Source organism: Salmo salar, chromosome ssa29 (genome assembly GCF_905237065.1).
Source record: "Salmo salar chromosome ssa29, Ssal_v3.1, whole genome shotgun sequence".
NCBI classification, from domain to species: Eukaryota; Metazoa; Chordata; class Actinopteri; order Salmoniformes; family Salmonidae; genus Salmo; species Salmo salar.
The window spans coordinates 20905928-20923457 of NC_059470.1; the positions used below are offsets into that span (position 1 = coordinate 20905928).

The 17530-nt window shown below is 41.9% G+C and overlaps 1 protein-coding gene across 3 annotated transcripts in view; it reads left to right on the forward strand.

The window, feature by feature from the left end:
• The window catches only part of gnal (guanine nucleotide binding protein (G protein), alpha activating activity polypeptide, olfactory type), a 67604-nt gene that overhangs the window by 10849 nt on the left and 39225 nt on the right, over nt 1–17530 (forward strand). For 2 of the 3 annotated variants that reach the window (XM_014181226.2, XM_045711020.1), the window contains exons 2-4: nt 8759–8831; nt 10004–10058; nt 10209–10328. In XM_014181226.2, the coding sequence (XP_014036701.2) occupies nt 8759–8831; nt 10004–10058; nt 10209–10328 (248 nt within the window). Of the gene's footprint in view, nt 1–7917; nt 8529–8758; nt 8832–10003; nt 10059–10208; nt 10329–17530 lie in introns of those variants that run through there. The other variant, XM_014181227.2, reaches the window with a different exon arrangement.

A 17530-nucleotide genomic window follows, 5' to 3' on the forward strand; every position in this document is an offset into this window, starting at 1 on the left:
ATTTTTATTATTATTATTATTATTATTATATTTTTTATTATTATTATTTTTTTTACAATTTGTTATTTTTATTTGTAATAATGACAGTTACAACAATACTGAATGAACACTTATTTTAACTTAATATAATACATCAATAAAATCAATTTAGCCTCAAATAAATAATGAAACATGTTCAATTTGGTTTAAATAATGCAAAAACAAAGTGTTGGAGAAGAAAGTAAAAGGGCATTATATGCCATGTAAGAAAGCTAACGTTTAAGTTCCTTGCTCAGAACATGAGAACATATGAAAGCTGGTGGTTCCTTTTAACATGAGTCTTCAATATTCCCAGGTAAGAAGTTTTAGGTTGTAGTTATTATAGGAATTATAGGACTATTTCTCTCTATACGATTTGTATTTCATATACCTTTGACTATTGGATGTTCTTATAGGCACTTTAGTATTGCCAGTGTAACAGTATAGCTTCCGTCCCTCTCCTCGCTCCTACCTGGGCTCAAACCAGGAAAACATCGACAACAGCCACCCTCGAAGCAGCGTTACCCATGTAAAGCAATGGAAACAACTACTCCAAGTCTCAGAGCGAGTGACGTTTGAAACGCTATTAGCGCGCACCCGCTAACTAGCTAGCCATTTCATATCGGTTACACCAGCCTAATCTTGGGAGTTGACAGGCTTGAAGTCATAAACAGCGCAATGCATTGCGAAGGGCTGCTGGCAAAGCGCATGAAAGTGCTGTTTTGAATGAATGCTTACGAGCCTGCTGTTGCCTACCATCGCTCAGTCAGACTGCTCTATCAAATCATAGACTTAATTATAACATAATAACACACAGAAACACGAGCCTTAGGTCATTAATATGGTCGAATCCGGAAACTATCACGTTTATTCTTTCAGTGAAATACGGAACCGTTCTGTATTTTATCTAACAGGTGGCATCCATAAGTCTAAATATTCCTGTTACATTGCACAACCTTCAATGTTATGTCATAATTACATAAAATTCTGGCAAATTAGTTCGCAACGAGCCAGGAGGCCCAAACTGTTGCATATACCCTGACTCTGCGTGCAATGAACGGAAGAGAAGTGACACAATTTCACCTGGTTAATATTGCCTGCTAACCTGGATTTATTTTAGCTAAATATGCAGGTTTAAAAATATATACTTGTGTATTGATTGTAAGAAAGACATTGATGTTTATGGTTAGGTACAAGTTGGAGCAACGACCGTCCTTTTTCGCGAATGCGCACCGCATCGATTATATGCAACGCAGGACAGGCTAGATAAACTAGTAATATCATCAACCATGTGTAGTTAACTAGTGATTATGATTGATTGATTGATTGTTTTTTATAAGATAAGTTTAATGCTAGCTAGCAACTTACCTTGGCTTCTTACTGCATTTGTGTAACAGGCAGGCTCCTCGTGGAGTGCAATGTAAAGCAGGTGGTTAGAGCGTTGGACTAGTTAACGGTAAGGTTGCAAGATTGAATCCCCAAGATGACAAGGTAAAAATCTGTCGTTCTGCCCCTGAACAAGGCAGTTAACCCACCGTTCCTAGGCCGTCATTGAAAATAAGAATGTGTTCTTACATTTACATACATTTAAGTAATTTAGCAGACGCTCTTATCCAGAGCGACTTACAAATTGGTGCATTCACCTTATGATATCCAGTGGAACAACCACTTTACAATAGTGCATCTAAATCTTTTAAGGGGGGGGTTAGAAGGATTACTTTATCCTATCCCAGGTATTCCTTAAAGAGGTGGGGTTTCAGGTGTCTCCGGAAGGTGGTGATTGACTCCGCTGTCCTGGCGTCGTGAGGGAGCTTGTTCCACCATTGGGGTGCCAGAGCAGCGAACAGTTTTGACTGGGCTGAGCGGGAACTGTGCTTCCTCAGAGGTAGGGAGGCGAGCAGGCCAGAGGTGGATGAACGCAGTGCCCTTGTTTGGGTGTAGGGCCTGATCAGAGCCTGAAGGTACGGAGGTGCCGTTCCCCTCACAGCTCCGTAGGCAAGCACCATGGTCTTGTAGCGGATGCGAGCTTCAACTGGAAGCCAGTGGAGAGAGCGGAGGAGCGGGGTGACGTGAGAGAACTTGGGAAGGTTGAACACCAGACGGGCTGCGGCGTTCTGGATGAGTTGTAGGGGTTTAATGGCACAGGCAGGGAGCCCAGCCAACAGCGAGTTGCAGTAATCCAGACGGGAGATGACAAGTGCCTGGATTAGGACCTGCGCCGCTTCCTGTGTGAGGCAGGGTCGTACTCTGCGAATGTTGTAGAGCATGAACCTACAGGATCGGGTCACCGCCTTGATGTTAGTGGAGAACGACAGGGTGTTGTCCAGGATCACGCCAAGGTTCTTAGCACTCTGGGAGGAGGACACAAGGGAGTTGTCCACCGTGATGGCGAGATCATGGAACGGGCAGTCCTTCCCCGGGAGGAAGAGCAGCTCCGTCTTGCCGAGGTTCAGCTTGAGGTGGTGATCCGTCATCCACACTGATATGTCTGCCAGACATGCAGAGATGCGATTCGCCACCTGGTTATCAGAAGGGGGAAAGGAGAAGATTAATTGTGTGTCGTCTGCATAGCAATGATAGGAGAGACCATGTGAGGATATGACAGAGCCTAGTGACTTGGTGTATAGCGAGAATAGGAGAGGGCCTAGAACAGAGCCCTGGGGGACACCAGTGGTGAGAGCACGTGGTGCGGAGACAGATTCTGAAGGTAGCAAAGAGCTTCCTAGGGTTAGAGGCAGATGCTTGGAATTTAGAGTGGTAGAAAGTGGCTTTAGCAGCAGAGACAGAAGAGGAGAATGTAGAGAGGAGGGAGTGAAAGGATGCCAGGTCCGCAGGGAGGCGAGTTTTCCTTCATTTCCGCTCGGCTGCCCGGAGCCCTGTTCTGTGAGCTGTTCTGTGACTTGCCTAGTTAAAAAATATTTATATATAAAAAAAAATGTTTTTTTTTAAATCGGCAAATCGGTGGCCAAAAATACCGATTACCGATTGTTATGAAAATGTGAAATCGGCCCTAATTAATCAGCCATTCTGATTAATCGGTCGACCTCTAGACCTGACCTGGGAGTTTACTCAAAATCAGAGCTTTAGAGTGTCAAAGTCGGTAGTCCAAAATTTTATAAGATAATTTAGTCAGCTATTTAGGCTGACAGACATGCACACAGTTAAATGTTATTGTCTGTGTCTATATATTGAAACGTCTGCTGGTTACACTTAAGTGGAAATCTAAGGGTTACATATAGCTGTTCCTTACAGAAAAACAACATGATTTTACATTTTTATTTAGAACACTTCACATGTTTACACATGGAGCTTCATGTTATCACATTTTGCTTTACATGTTGTCACATTGTGATCACATGAAAACGTGTTTTTGGAACACTTCACATGTGTTCACGTGAAATTCATGTGTTGTTCCGTAAGGGGTGCTTATGTCAACTGACTTTACTCGTGACATAAAATAGCACTGAGGTAAGCAAGTTGGCTAGCATTAAACTTTGGATTAGTTCTGTTTGCAAGCTGACAGCAATCCAGCAGACAGATAACATCCGTTACATAATTACTACATCAGTGACATGTAGCCCTTTATAGAAAGGGTTCAAGTTAAGGTGACTTAATTCTGGGGGGACGTTTTTGTAAAGTTATGTCGTCCCTGGAAATGGTTTCACTTTCTCAGTCCTGTGCCGATCTGGTCAGACAGACAGTGGGGGTAAACCTACCATCCAACCTACCAACCAGCAGCTATGACCTCATCTTGACCTCATCAGACCTCTCTTACACCTCCTGTTCTCTGGGGAGAAAATGTGCGTCCTGTTTTTTTTACTCTCGCTTTCTAAATCGGGCCCCACGTCCTACGGAAACTAGCCCGGGGCTGTCCAGCGGGGTTGAAAGTTCACCCCGGACCAAAACAAAACAAAAGATCACGCACCAGGAATGTGTGACAAAGGACAGTAATATCCCAAATTCACTCATTTGGCCACCAGCCTGCTGACAGACTGCCCTACTATAAAAAAGGAATGATTGTCTCTCAACTCAGTTGACCTAAAGCAGTTGCTTTTGCAATTTGCAAGTTTATCTGGTCAATACTAACCTGCAGATCTCCTTGGTCATGTTCAGTAGGGCACACCATAGCAAAGTGTTTTGAAAACCGAAAACAAAAAATGACTGTTTTGTTATTGGACAAGTCCAAGTATTCCCTCCCATTGTCAAGCCGTTTTATTCAATTTAGTGCCTAATGAACATGACCCTGCACTGGGCCTTTGGGAATGCCATGTTATGACTACGGAGAGCTTTTAGAAAGCTAGCTACCATTCCAGGTATCTTCTTAATCTCTAACCATCTCTGTGTACTCACTGGAAAGAGAAACTAGAATACCAGTTTTCCAGCCTAAGGTATGACCTGAGCTATATACTAATTTATCATACACAAGCTATTTTTATCCAGGCAACAGGGTACAAGGAGGAAGGGGGAAAGTCATACAGTCATAGCTTTCTAGTAAAGGACGCATGTATTCTTGACCATTCCTTTGTTGTACATGCATATTGCCATCAAGCATTGCACACACACACACACACACACACACACACACACACACACACACACACACACACACACACACACACACACACACACACACACACACATTGAAGTGTATAGTATTCATCTAAACCACAAGAGGGAGACAAAAGGCAATGTAAGACGATAGTCATTGGGCTGCTCTACGTTGACACTATAGAGAGAATTAGATAAGATGATGGTGATCATTTCTACTGACTTTAAAAAATATGTGTGTTACTTTACTCCTTGTGCCAAACAGGGAAAGAACTTTGGCTCTGTAGTTCACATAGTTATGACTGGGCGCGATGCAAACAGGTGACAAAAACCAAAACAAGTGAAAGCACTTGGCATTGTATGTATGGCATTGTAGGGAGACATACAGTAAATGACTCATTTCTGAATAGTACAGAGGTAGGTTAGCCTCGTACGAACCATCCTGATCTTGTGAGTTTACATTCTGTAACAGAGCGTAAGCTCATGAGATCAGGATGGTTTGTACGAGGCTAGAGGTAGGTAGAGCCGACACTCAACCAACACACAACATTAACAGTTAGGAAGCTCCGCGGGCTAAATTTGCATCCAGAGGAGCCACACACTGGCCAACTCGACCTATAACATCACATTTGCATCTTGTTTTCATATTTTTTTTGTACTGGAAAATCTTTCCATTGTTCTGGAGGCTGCTAATGTTCTAAACAGTGACACATCACGACAGATAACCATCTCATATGGTCCCTCAGTTGCCAGTTTGCCTCTACACTACTTTTGATATAATCCATGTTTTGATATGTCTGATTTATTTTTTTATGTTTTGAAATCAATCAATCGTTCAATTGATGTAATTCATTCTACTCCTTCCGAGTCTGGTTTGCCACTGAAATGGTCAAACACATCTACCTCACTTACTTTAGATCACAAAGTACTACTTTAGTCAGTGTATCTGTCGTCTTTGAATTAGTTTACTACATCTTATTGGGGTTTGAAAGGACTTCATTAATGATTCATTTTCCCAACAATGCTTTACTTTAAGGATGGCTTTTATTGGTTGTCAGGGCATTTGTCTGTTCATCCACACTAACCTTAAAATGACCCAGACACCACCTCCATCCTATCATATTGGGAGATTGTCTTTGGCTCTCGCTCACTACATGGATATACTCTCCACTGTTGATGGGAGCACTGCCCAGCTGTGCTGCTAGGACATGGATGCTAATATGCAAACACATGAACTCGTTTGCATATATTCCATTGCATTTGCATTGTGCCTTTTTTTCTCAAAGCTTGAGGTGCTGTTATATTCACACCTTTGGATTCTCTTTAAACTCAGCAAAAAAAGAAACATCCCTTTTTCAGGACTCTGTCTTTCAAAGATAATTCGTAAAAATCCAAATAACTTCACAGATCTTCATTGTAAATGGTTTAAACACTGTTTCCCATGCTTGTTCAATGAACCATAAACAATTAATGAACATGCACCTGTGGAACAGTCATTAAGACACTAACAGCTTACAGACAGTAGGCAATTAAGGTCACAGTTATGAAACCTTAGGACACTAAAGAGGCCTTTCTACTGACTCTGAAAAACACCAAAAGAAAGATGCTCAGGGTCCATGTTCATCTGGGTGAACGTGCCTTAGGCAAGCTGCAAGGAGGCATGAAGACTGCAGAAGTGGCCAGGGCAATAAATTGCAATGTCCGTACTGTGAGACGCCTAAGACAGCGCTACAGGGAGACAAGACAGACAGCTGATCATCCTCGCAGTGGCAGACCACAGGTAACAACATCTGCACAGGATCGGTACATCTTAACATCACACCTGTGGGACAGGTACAGGATGGCAACAACAACTGCCCGAGTTACACCAGGAACGCACAATCCCTCCATCAGTGCTCAGACTGTCCACAATAGGCTGAGAGAGGCTGGACGAGGGCTTGTAGGCCTGTTGTAAGGCAGGTCTTCACCAGACATCACCGGCAATAACGTCGCCTATTGGCACAAACCCACCGGCGCTGGACCACAGGACTGGCAAAAAGTGCTCTTCACTGACGAGTCGCGGTTTTGTCTCACCAGGGGTGATGGTCGGATTCGTGTTTATCGTCGAAGGAATGAGCGTTACACCGAGGCCTGTACTCTGGAGCGGGATCGATTTGGAGGTGGAGGGTCCGTTATGGTCTGGGGCGGTGCATCACAGCATCATCGGACTGAGTTTGTTGTCATTGCAGGTAATCTCAATGCTGTGCGTTACAGGGAAGACATCCACTTCCCTCATGTGGTACCCTTCTTGCAGGCTCATCCTGACATGACCCTCCAGCATGACAATGCCACCAGCCAGACTTCTCATTCTGTGTGTGATTTCCTGCAAGACAGGAATGTCAGTGTTCTGCCATGGCCAGCGAAGAGCACGGATCTCAATCCCATTGAGCACGTCTGGGACCTGTTGGATCGGAGGGTGAGGGCTAGGGTCATTCCCCCCAGAAATGTCCGGGAACTTGCAGGTGCCTTGGTGGAAGAGTGGGGTAACATCTCACAGAAAGAACTGGCAAATCTGGTGCAGTCCATGAGGAGGAGATGCACTGCAGTACTTAATGCAGCTGGTGGCCACACCAGATACTGACTGTTACTTTTAATTTTGAACCCCCCCCCCCCCCCCCCCTTTGTTCAGGGACACATTATTCAATTTCTGTTAGTCACATGTCTGTGGAACTTGTTCAGTTTGTCTCAGTTGTTGAATCTTATGTTCATACAAATATTTACACATGTTAAGTTTGCTGAAATAAACGCAGTTGACAGTGAGAGGACGTTTCTTTTTTTGCTGAGTTTATTATTGTAGTGTGGCATTTTGTATTGCTACAGATGAAAGAGAACCTCCCAGGCTATAGAGTAGGCTATAGTAGGCCTATGTCAAGTTAATAGGCTACTTCAGAGACATTTGAATAGCAGCAAACTCGTTTTTTCATTATCTTTTGTATAGAGTTTAACAGTGTTATTATTTGGTTTTGTAATATGATCCATATGGTTTGTGTGATTATACGCTGGTGCGCGGCCCTGATTGTCTACGGTCGCGCTCTCTGGTTAACCTCCATTTACCGGTGTTTGCAAGCACCTGTGAAATGACTTATGCGCGCAAAGTGGATAGAGAAATGATTTGTGTAGGAAACGTGATTAAAGTGTCTGTCTGGATCAAACATAAACCCGTTTGTGGAAACAACTGTACTATATTATTCACCAATTATTTTTACACTGAACATCCTACTGAAAAGAAACTTTTCGGCGCACATTTTATTAGATAGGCTGCGTTTATCTTTTTGTTTGTTGTACATGTGAAATTAAGAAATGTTGTTTTAAACTGGGTATTCAAACAGTGGTAAGGTGGCGCGCGCTCTGTGAGGTGTTTCTCTTTCGGTGCAGTGTGACTTCCTGGTGCTACAGAGAGAGGCAGTGCTGAGTTAAAGGGACCGAAACACAAACAGAATTTTAGACCGGAAAAATAGAGAGTGGGAAGCAGGAGAGAGAGAGAGAGAGAAGAGCAGTTGGCTGGCTTCCAGATTCAGCCCCGCTCCACTCTTTGCATATTTATGAAGTCAATGTATCTTTTTGTTCTATTTATGATGCACATATTTATTAGAATCGACTGAATCCACTGGGTTGGGTTTGACAAGGGGTTAAAACGAAATTGTAACGGGGAAGATTTTTTTCTGAGCGACGGAGAAGTGGCGCACGGATTTTTCGCCCTATTTCTTCTCCTTTTATATTGAAAGTAGGATTTGCATTAGCTGTTATTTTATACTTTCTTTTTACGAGAAGAGCTCAGCGGAAGATGGGGTGTTTGGGCAACAGCAAGACTGAAGATCAACGCATCGATGAAAAGGCACAAAGAGAAGCGAATAAAAAAATCGAGAAACAATTACAAAAGGAAAGACAAGCATATAAAGCCACACATCGACTGCTTTTATTGGGTAAGGTCCAGAAGGTGGATGTGATAACGGATATGTATCATGTATGTTTTCAGATTCGCCCCCAGCCCACATATGTTGACAGGTCTCGCAAGCGAGCGCTGACTGAATCGTCAGATGGATTGTACAATTGGCATGGATTTTAAACACCAGCATATGCGGCACCCAAGTACATTCTTATATTTTAGCGATGGCTCCATTTCCTTATGCTTCATCTGTGTTTTATTTCGAAGGGGCCGGAGAGTCTGGGAAAAGTACGATTGTCAAGCAGATGCGGATTCTGCACGTCAATGGCTTTAATGCAGAGTAAGTACCCGTTATTTCATTTATTTTAAATTATTTACGTGCAAAATTGGACGTATTCCTGTTCTATTTTGATAGTGTTGAGTATTAAAATATATTTTGTTGTTGTCATTTTGATTTGTTTGATGTAAGATAAGAAAAGGACCGAGGGTTGGGTAGACGTTTCTTTGCTCTGTAGCACTGCAGTGTCCATCGGGCCCAATGGTTTAACAACAGCATGGCAACAAGCCTGCTATGTCCAACTGATTTCTAATAGCTGTCACAGTGATAAAGACGACATAGTAGCAGATTTAGGCCTACTTGTGGTCGAGATTATGTGTGTCAAAACACTGACAGATACATGTTACGCTGTATTTACAGTTGCTATTGCATTATAATGTGGACCCCAAAAACAAATCTCAACTGAATTCATGTGTTGAAAAAAAAAAAATGTTCTGCGACAGTAATGTGTGCAGTGGTATTTTAAAACGGTGCTAAAACGATGTATCTTTATATGTATGTGTCAATGTATCCCACTGGGCACAGACGTCAATTCAAGGTCTATTCCACGTTGGCTCAACGTAATTTCATTGAAATGACGTGGGAAACAGTGTTGATTCAACCAGTGTGTGTCCAGTGGGATCTTTCTGTGGTTTATGATATCCTACTATATTCAATCGAGACTTGGTTACATTGTAGTTTGATTTGGTTACATTGTGCACTGTAGTATATGCTTCTGTATAGACTGTAGTGTATTCAATACGTTTTTTAGGAAATGAATGATGATACCCAATCATAAACTGTCCTCAATATTTATATCTTTAATAATACATTTGATATTATTTGAGAAAATGGACCAAGTAAATAAAGGCTATGCTTAATTTCCGTCCACCTTTGGTTCTAAATGAGACACATCTCGTTGAATATTGGTGTGGCATAGTCTAGCCTAATGTAATAGCTTAAAAAGTAAACTTTCAAATAACATTTTAGCACAATACATCATTACTGTTAATTTACAAATGGTGAGTATAACTAAATAGGCTACTAGGCCTATGATGGTTTGCATTAGTGGTGATATGAGACAACCTTTCCTTTCTGGGGCAGCATAAAGATTCCTTTAATGAATCCAATTATAGTTTTTAAGGTATTAATTCATGTTTAACAGACCTATTTGTATATGTTGTTTCTCCACCCAGAGAAAAGAAACAGAAAGTTCTGGATATTCGGAAAAATGTGAAGGATGCCATCGTGGTAAGTTGATGATGTGCTGAGATTTGTATGATAGAATATGGTCACACCCTATGAGATTGTTTCCTGCAATCCCATTTTACTGATTAGACTGGTTTATCCCACATTTATCCAGCTTAACGTCTAATGTTTTTGTTTTTATCCGCTTTTTAGACGGTAGTTTCGGCGATGAGCACGTTAATACCCCCAGTTCCAATAGGCAACCCAGCGAACGAGTCCAGAATTGACTACATCAAAAGTATAGCACCTCTCTCGGACTTCGACTACACAGAGGTAAGGGCGACTGACCGACCGTCAAACACTGTCATTAATGCTTTATAGTCTTTGACGCTGATTTCTGTCTGTCTGTCTTTGTCTCTCTACAGCTTGTTAGTTATGTCCTGAGAAGCAACTTTAAGGCATTGATCAGGTCTGCTATTGATAGACTATCCAACTGATTGAATATACTCATTCAGTGGACACTCTAATACAAATGTTTTCTAAGTTTATTTATAGTCAAGTTGTTCTATGTGGAGTCTAAATGCTGATGCCAAATATACGGTCACATGAAAAAGCGGTTATGTAGGCCTATACTCAAATAGCAGTAATCTAAATTAGCCACATTCACTAGTGTCCTTTTTTTTAAAGCTGTAATCAGACTAGTTTAGTGGGCCTGGCGGATGGACATTTTTGCCAATGGGGAGGAGTCATATGCTTCAGACAATCAACCACAGCACTATTTGCAATTACTTCCTTGAGGAAACAACGAGAAGCGAGTTATTCAAGTTTGTTCTGAGAAGTGTTCAGATCCTACTCACAACGGATCAGATTCCAGTCAAAAACCACAAACTACTGAGCCATAAGCTACGTGATTAGGTCATTTATAAATGTATGAACCATTGCAGGGTTTAATAATTACAACAACAACAAAAAAGTTGTAAATGCTTTACTAAATTGTGTAATATGTATGACTACCTGAGCTCTGCAACAGGTTCTGCAAATGTCCAGTAGTAGGCTACGGTGGATACCTTGGGTGGTTTCTTTACTTTGGATTTGAATGAAAGGGCCTGATGTGGGCAAATAGATGACATCACTCCTTGTGTTTGCTTTCAATGATATCTCCCAGCTATGAATTGAATTGTTGTATGAAGTTAACAGTACTTTGTATGAGTACCCAAGAAAATAGATAGACCTGTATTTGACTCCCAGGAAATATATGATATTTTAGAAGATGCTGTTATCCAGAGCGATGAGGGATTATGTACATTGCTGAAGGTCACATGGAGGGGGGGAAAAAATCACCTTGTCAGCTCTGGGATTCAAACCAGCAACCTATCAGTTACTGGCCCCATATTCTTAACCGCAAGGCTACCTGCCGCCTTATACACAGTATATACCCTATAACATAGGGCCCATGGGTTTTGTTTGATTATGTCACATGACCTTGAGCTTACCCTTTTCTTTAAAGCTTTTTCATTGAACTGTTCACTATTGCGTTCATAAAAAAAACATGTCGCTCTGGATAAGAGCATCTGCTAAATGTAAAGGTTATTTTGTTGTAATTCTAATTTCTGGAAAGGCTTGAAATAAAAAATGGGTAACATGACATGATTTAACTAAAACAAGAGAGTTACTATTGGCTGTGATATTTGTTGTTACGTCCTCCCATTGGAATGTCCACAAAATAGGACATAGGTCCAAAAGTTTGCTCCAATCAGTAACCTTGTTTTTTCAGAGAGTGAGTAAGGGGAGGCTGGCCCAGTGTGCAATCTGGGCACATCTGTTGGACTAGATAAATACTAATAAACTGTTACATGATGAGTCTGCTTCCTAGAAAAAGCTTTTACTAACCTAATTTGCTTTTTTTGGAGGAGGGGTGAGTTTGGGGGAGTGCATCGTTAGACATTTAAATTAAAGCGTCCCTTCTTCCTCACAAGGAATTGTTTGATGCCTTCTCTGCATGCACTGGGTCAAGGCAAGGCAGACAAAGCGTTGGTCTGTTGGTGCCGAGGTGTTACGAAAGAATCCAAACAGTAGTTTCTTTTAGTGTTTTAGATTCCCTGTGTTGGTTCTGAGACGTTGCAGACGACATGAAACGGATGACGAGAATAAGGTTCTGCTCCAGGATGTGTTGAGGCTGAGTTATCTAATGCTTTCAACTGTGTACAGTACGAGCCCTGATGGAGGCCGTTGTGAATTTGACATCGGCTTGCTAATGATAAGCACTGGTTGTGATTGGCCGACAAACTTGAAATATGGGACTTTCAAAAGTTTATTTGACCCCAAGAGGAGGATATTTGTTAAGAGCTTACGTTTCCTCTGTTTTAGTGTTTTCAATTAGTTTTTATAACGGGCCGTTGTAAGAAGAGGTGGTACGTAAAGTTTATTGCATTGAGTCTCAAACATGTCCACGTTGTTCAGGTCAGACATTTTGAGTTGGATCTGATATTTCAACCGAGTGCTTTAGCGTTCAAACTAAAGCTGATTAAGAACGCCATTTCACTCCTATTCTCTCTTGTGTTGCCCAGTTGTTGGAGGTGTCGGCACGTCCGTCTGTGTATTTCTACTAGTGGAGATGCATACTGTATACTAGTCTGTCAGAACAGTAGATGTATTGGCTGCAACACACAGGCTTCATTAATTAGGCCTATTATGTAATGGCGCATCGATTTCTGTTAGTAAACATGCTGGCTAGAGGCTCAGAGACAAAGAGAGGCCCTCACAGCAACCAAACGACTTAATAATTTCCCTCTAAAGCAGGTCTGTGTTTTATGTCTGGCCTCCCATGTCACATGTACGGCCCTGTTTCTGCTGGGACTCAAAACCGCCTTTGTCTACCACAGCAGAGATTCAAAATGCAATTTTTCCTCAAATCGGGTAAAAAAAAATTACAATAATACATTTCAGCATTGGCCTCTGCTGAAGATTTGATGTAATGTCTTTACTTCCATGCTAGGCTATATAGGCCTTTAGATAAATCATATCATCCAATTAGCTTCTTAATGTTGCAAATAAACAGACTTTAAAAAGAGCAATTGTCCGGTGTTTAAGTTGAGAAATAAATGGGTTTAACCACATTTTTTCTCATTTAAACCTGAATGAATGAAATTATGCCTTCAACTTCATTCACCATGCCCACACGCATGCATGCACTTTCAAAATGGTTCCCTTCAGATTATTAAAACAATAAAATGCAGTCTGCATACCATACGCTTTAATCTATACCCACCCGCATTCGTTGATAATTGAGAATCACAGTAGTCCATTTTTTCATACGGCAATATCACCCCACATCTGTTTTGGTAAAAAGCTGAAGGATGGGCCTGGAGAAATGTAATTACTCTCAAATTCATAGATAGCACTATGGACTGACCATCCATGATATCAAACATTGGAGTAGAACAATCTTATACATTGGGTTCTGACCAGGTGCCACGGCTGAACTAAGTTCATGAGGAATTTCTAAGTTATATTCTTCAATAATCAATGGGTATATATATCATTTATAAGTTTAAAAATGGATGTAGCAACTACATATTGCCCCTTTTTTAAATAACGCCTCAGCAGTTGAGCATTTGATTCTGGTTACATAATTGAAGAGCTTTAATTTTTTCATCCATTCCAAGATTTCTTGACATGGTGCCAGTAGCGGCTAGACTAGAATAATCGTAGATAGTATTTTGGTCCAGCGACTTGGCTCCAATGCATTCTCGTGTTCAGTTTGCTCTGCTTTTTGCATTTGCCCAAAGTTGACATGTGATACTTCATTATGCAACATCACGACTACACTTTATCTACTTGTCTATTTATTCTATTTAGCAGAAAATATTGATGGCAGATGCGGGTGTTAAGCGGAAACTATCCATGATATAAAACGCACGTTAATATCTCCTGTAAATTGCGGAATCTACCAATGAATACATTTATCTGAGACAACTACAGAATTGTCAATACAAAACATACGAATGGGTTTGGCCAATATGGTGAGAGTGCGGTACCCGGCCATAGGTTTGAAACGGTTAAGGAGACGTAAGCTAAGTACACATCGTCCCGTTTGCTGTCTTTCATGGGCCCCTCCATTAGAGACCGTAAACTGCACACTGCGTTTATTCAGGCTGTGTCACGAGCCTCCTTAAACCCGAGCCCTGAGGAGTGTCTCCTGCTTCTCTACACACACACACACACACACACACACACACACACACACACACACACACACAGCTTGATCGTATTAGGCCTCCTTTGTTAAGCCATCGGAAGAGGAGAGAGAAGCGCCAGTGAGTTTTTAGATTGTCGGCTGGAGGGACGCTCCAGAGTGTAATGGTTGGAATGGTGGACGGGATTGATACCATACAGTACGATATGGAGTAAACTGCCTCTCTTTAACTTCATTAAGCCTACATAGTATACATACAGTATATTGGGCGTTGGCCACCACGAGCCAGAAGAGCTTCAATGCACTTTGGCATAGATTCTACAAGTGTCTGGAAGTCTATTGGAGGGATGCAACACCATTGTTCCACGAGAAACTCCATAATTTGGTGTTTTGTTGATGGTGGTTGAAAACGCTGTCTGAGGCACCGCTCCAGAATCTCCCATAAGTGTTCAATTAATTGGGTTGAGATCTAGTGACTGAGACGGCCATGGCATATGGTTTACATCGTTTTCATGCTCATCAAACCATTCAGTGACCACTCCTGCCCTGTGAATAGGGGCATTGTCATCCTATGGGGGCATAGCCACGGTAGCCAAAATAACAGCCAGTCCATTATCAATATACATGACCCTAAGCATGATGTTAATTGCTTAATTAACTCAAACAACACCTGTGTGGAAGCACCTGCTTTCAATATACTTTGTATACTCATGTGTTTCCATTATTTTGGTGCAGTTAACTGTAGTATGTGTAAACCGTCAGATCAGTCCTACGTTCTTTAGTAGATGGCAAGTTGAAGACCGATATGCTTTAAAATCTAAATAAAATGATCATATGAGACACAGACCTCTAGTCTTCAGACATGCCTCAGCAATGGCATTTTGTAATGCTTGTCGAAGACACTGAATACTACTGTATAATTGTGTGCCCTCCCGAACTTCCTTAAACTCGATTAAAAGCGACAATTGCTAATTGTGGATTAATCCTGAAGTGCTGTGTGACATGTTAGTAAAATGTTACCTCATAGGGCTTTTTTGGTCTAAGGGGTGTGTATGTCAGGCTAGCATTTCAACACATTGTCACCGACAGATCCATTTCAGTGCTATTCTTCTCTTTGTCTGCCAGTGAAAAGCTCATACATCAAGAAGAGTTGGTAACAGGACCAGATGTTCTCTTTCTTTCTTTCTCTTACTCTCTTCTCTCGTTTGCTCTCTTGTTTTCTCTCTCTCGCGTGTGCGCTCCCCTTCTCTCGTGCGCTCCCCTTCTCTCTAGAGCTCTTCCTGTTAATCCTTTGTCTGGGGCTCCTTTGCTCTGGCCTGCATCACCATTTCCTGACGGCAGCCATTTACACCAGATTATCTTAGTGACAGACAGGCAAAAGGGCAGAGAGACGTGTGTGTGTGTGTGTGTGTGTGTGTGTGTGTGACAGGAAGGGGTGTTTTGAAGTGTAACAGGACGTATCTGAGAGACGCAGGATCATGCCTCGCTGGCGTTGTGACCAGCGTTATGTCTCCCCTGACGGTTTTGTCTGAGGGTGTGTGTGTTGTGTTCGAGAACTATTAGGTGCTAAAAATATCCTCTTCATTTTGTTGATGACTCATCGTAGCTTTATGTGTGACAGGAAAGCTAAACCTGGGACAGAAAAGCAGGCTCTGTGATAGTGGGATTCCTGAGAAATTGCATAATGCATAGCTGTGCGTTGACAAATATATCTAAGAATCCTTTGTCTGATTGTACTCTGAAATTTGGTTTCTGAGTAGAAATTCATTCAAGGCAGTTGTTCTTGGGACTTCTTGTTTTGATGTTGTTTTCATAAAGTTGATGAACCATCTCATTCAAAAAAGGATGGCCATGACTAACAATGTGGAAATTGCAACGTGAGTTTTATGGAACATGCATACAATTGTATTCAACCCTGCATCCATATGCACAAACAACTGAAACACTTGAACATTTAATTGAGCGTTTAGTGACAGCAAACCGTAGCTGACAGGCAGGCTACCAAAAAGGCTTTTTATTTCACTGTAAGTGTGCTCATTACTTGTTACACATGGCTGAGGATGTCGTCTCACCAGAATTTAGATTGGTCTGTGAAGGTTACCATAACATTGTTAAAGTGTTGTAGAAGACACGGCTAGTACCCCCTCTCTCCCTCCAACCACCCACACACACATTTGTTTTGAGTGGAACATCCCCAGTGAAAACATAGCCTTCCTGGGTTCTAGGTCAGGTACCAGACCACAGGCGCTGCCTGAACCCTGCCTAACCCATCACTTAGCACCCACCTGGACAGAACTGTGGCCCTAAAAATGAACAAACACGCCATAGCTTGAGACCCTGCCCTGGGAGCTCAAATGTTGTGGCACTAAAGACATTGGTATCCTAGCACAATCTCCCTCACTGATCCACTGGAGGGTATACAAGGGGGAGTGTTGATAACTAGGGTAGCGGTGTGGAGGGACTGGAGGAAGCCCCAAAGTAGCCAGGGACGCCATTAGCCAAAGCCCCTTGGCACAGGACTAGCTCTGTTTAACACACTCCTAATTACTCTTTTTGCCATTGCTTCGTCACTAATGAAGGCCTAGGTACAGTCAAGGACATACTGGTTAAATGGGCATCAGGGTTTTGTTAACGTGTTTTTGTGTCACCAGGTGTTCCCCAGGGCTCAGTGTTGGGCCTTGTGAGTTTTGACAGTGGGGACCCACAGAGCTGCTTTAGTGATCCCCAGCCCTGTGATATGCTGCCTATCACAGTCTACATACGTTCTTTACAGTTCCTTTGTTTTTAGCTCAGATGTTTTTCCAGCAATTTAAACTGGTGTAAATTTGGATTTCATAAACTGCGTTTAGACAGGCAGCCCAATTCTGATATTCTTTCCACTAATTGGTCTTTTGACCAAACAATCGCATTAGATCTTTTCACATCAGATCTTTTTCAGCGTTGATCTGATTGGTCAAAAGACCTTTTCGTGAAAAAAATATCAGAATTGGGCTGCCTGTCTAAACGCAGCCGAAGTCGTGGATTTCACTTATTTTCGAGGTTGATTTAACTAGGCTGGGTACCTCCTCATTTCTACACTCCACAGTGCTCGATCATTCACTTGCTAAGTCAAAAACTGTTTGACAAAATTGTAGAAACAGATGGGCTGGGTGTTTGTCACTTGGAATTAGTAGTTCTAAACCATTTTTAGAGCACCCTCATTGTGCTCTCTGTTTTGGTCCAGTGCAAGTAATAACTCATTCATTTGGGGAAAAACATCAAATTTTCCTCAGTCACAAGACAGATAGGACCTGGCTCAGTGTTGCTGTAACATAATAACATGGCACACGTTAAAGCAACA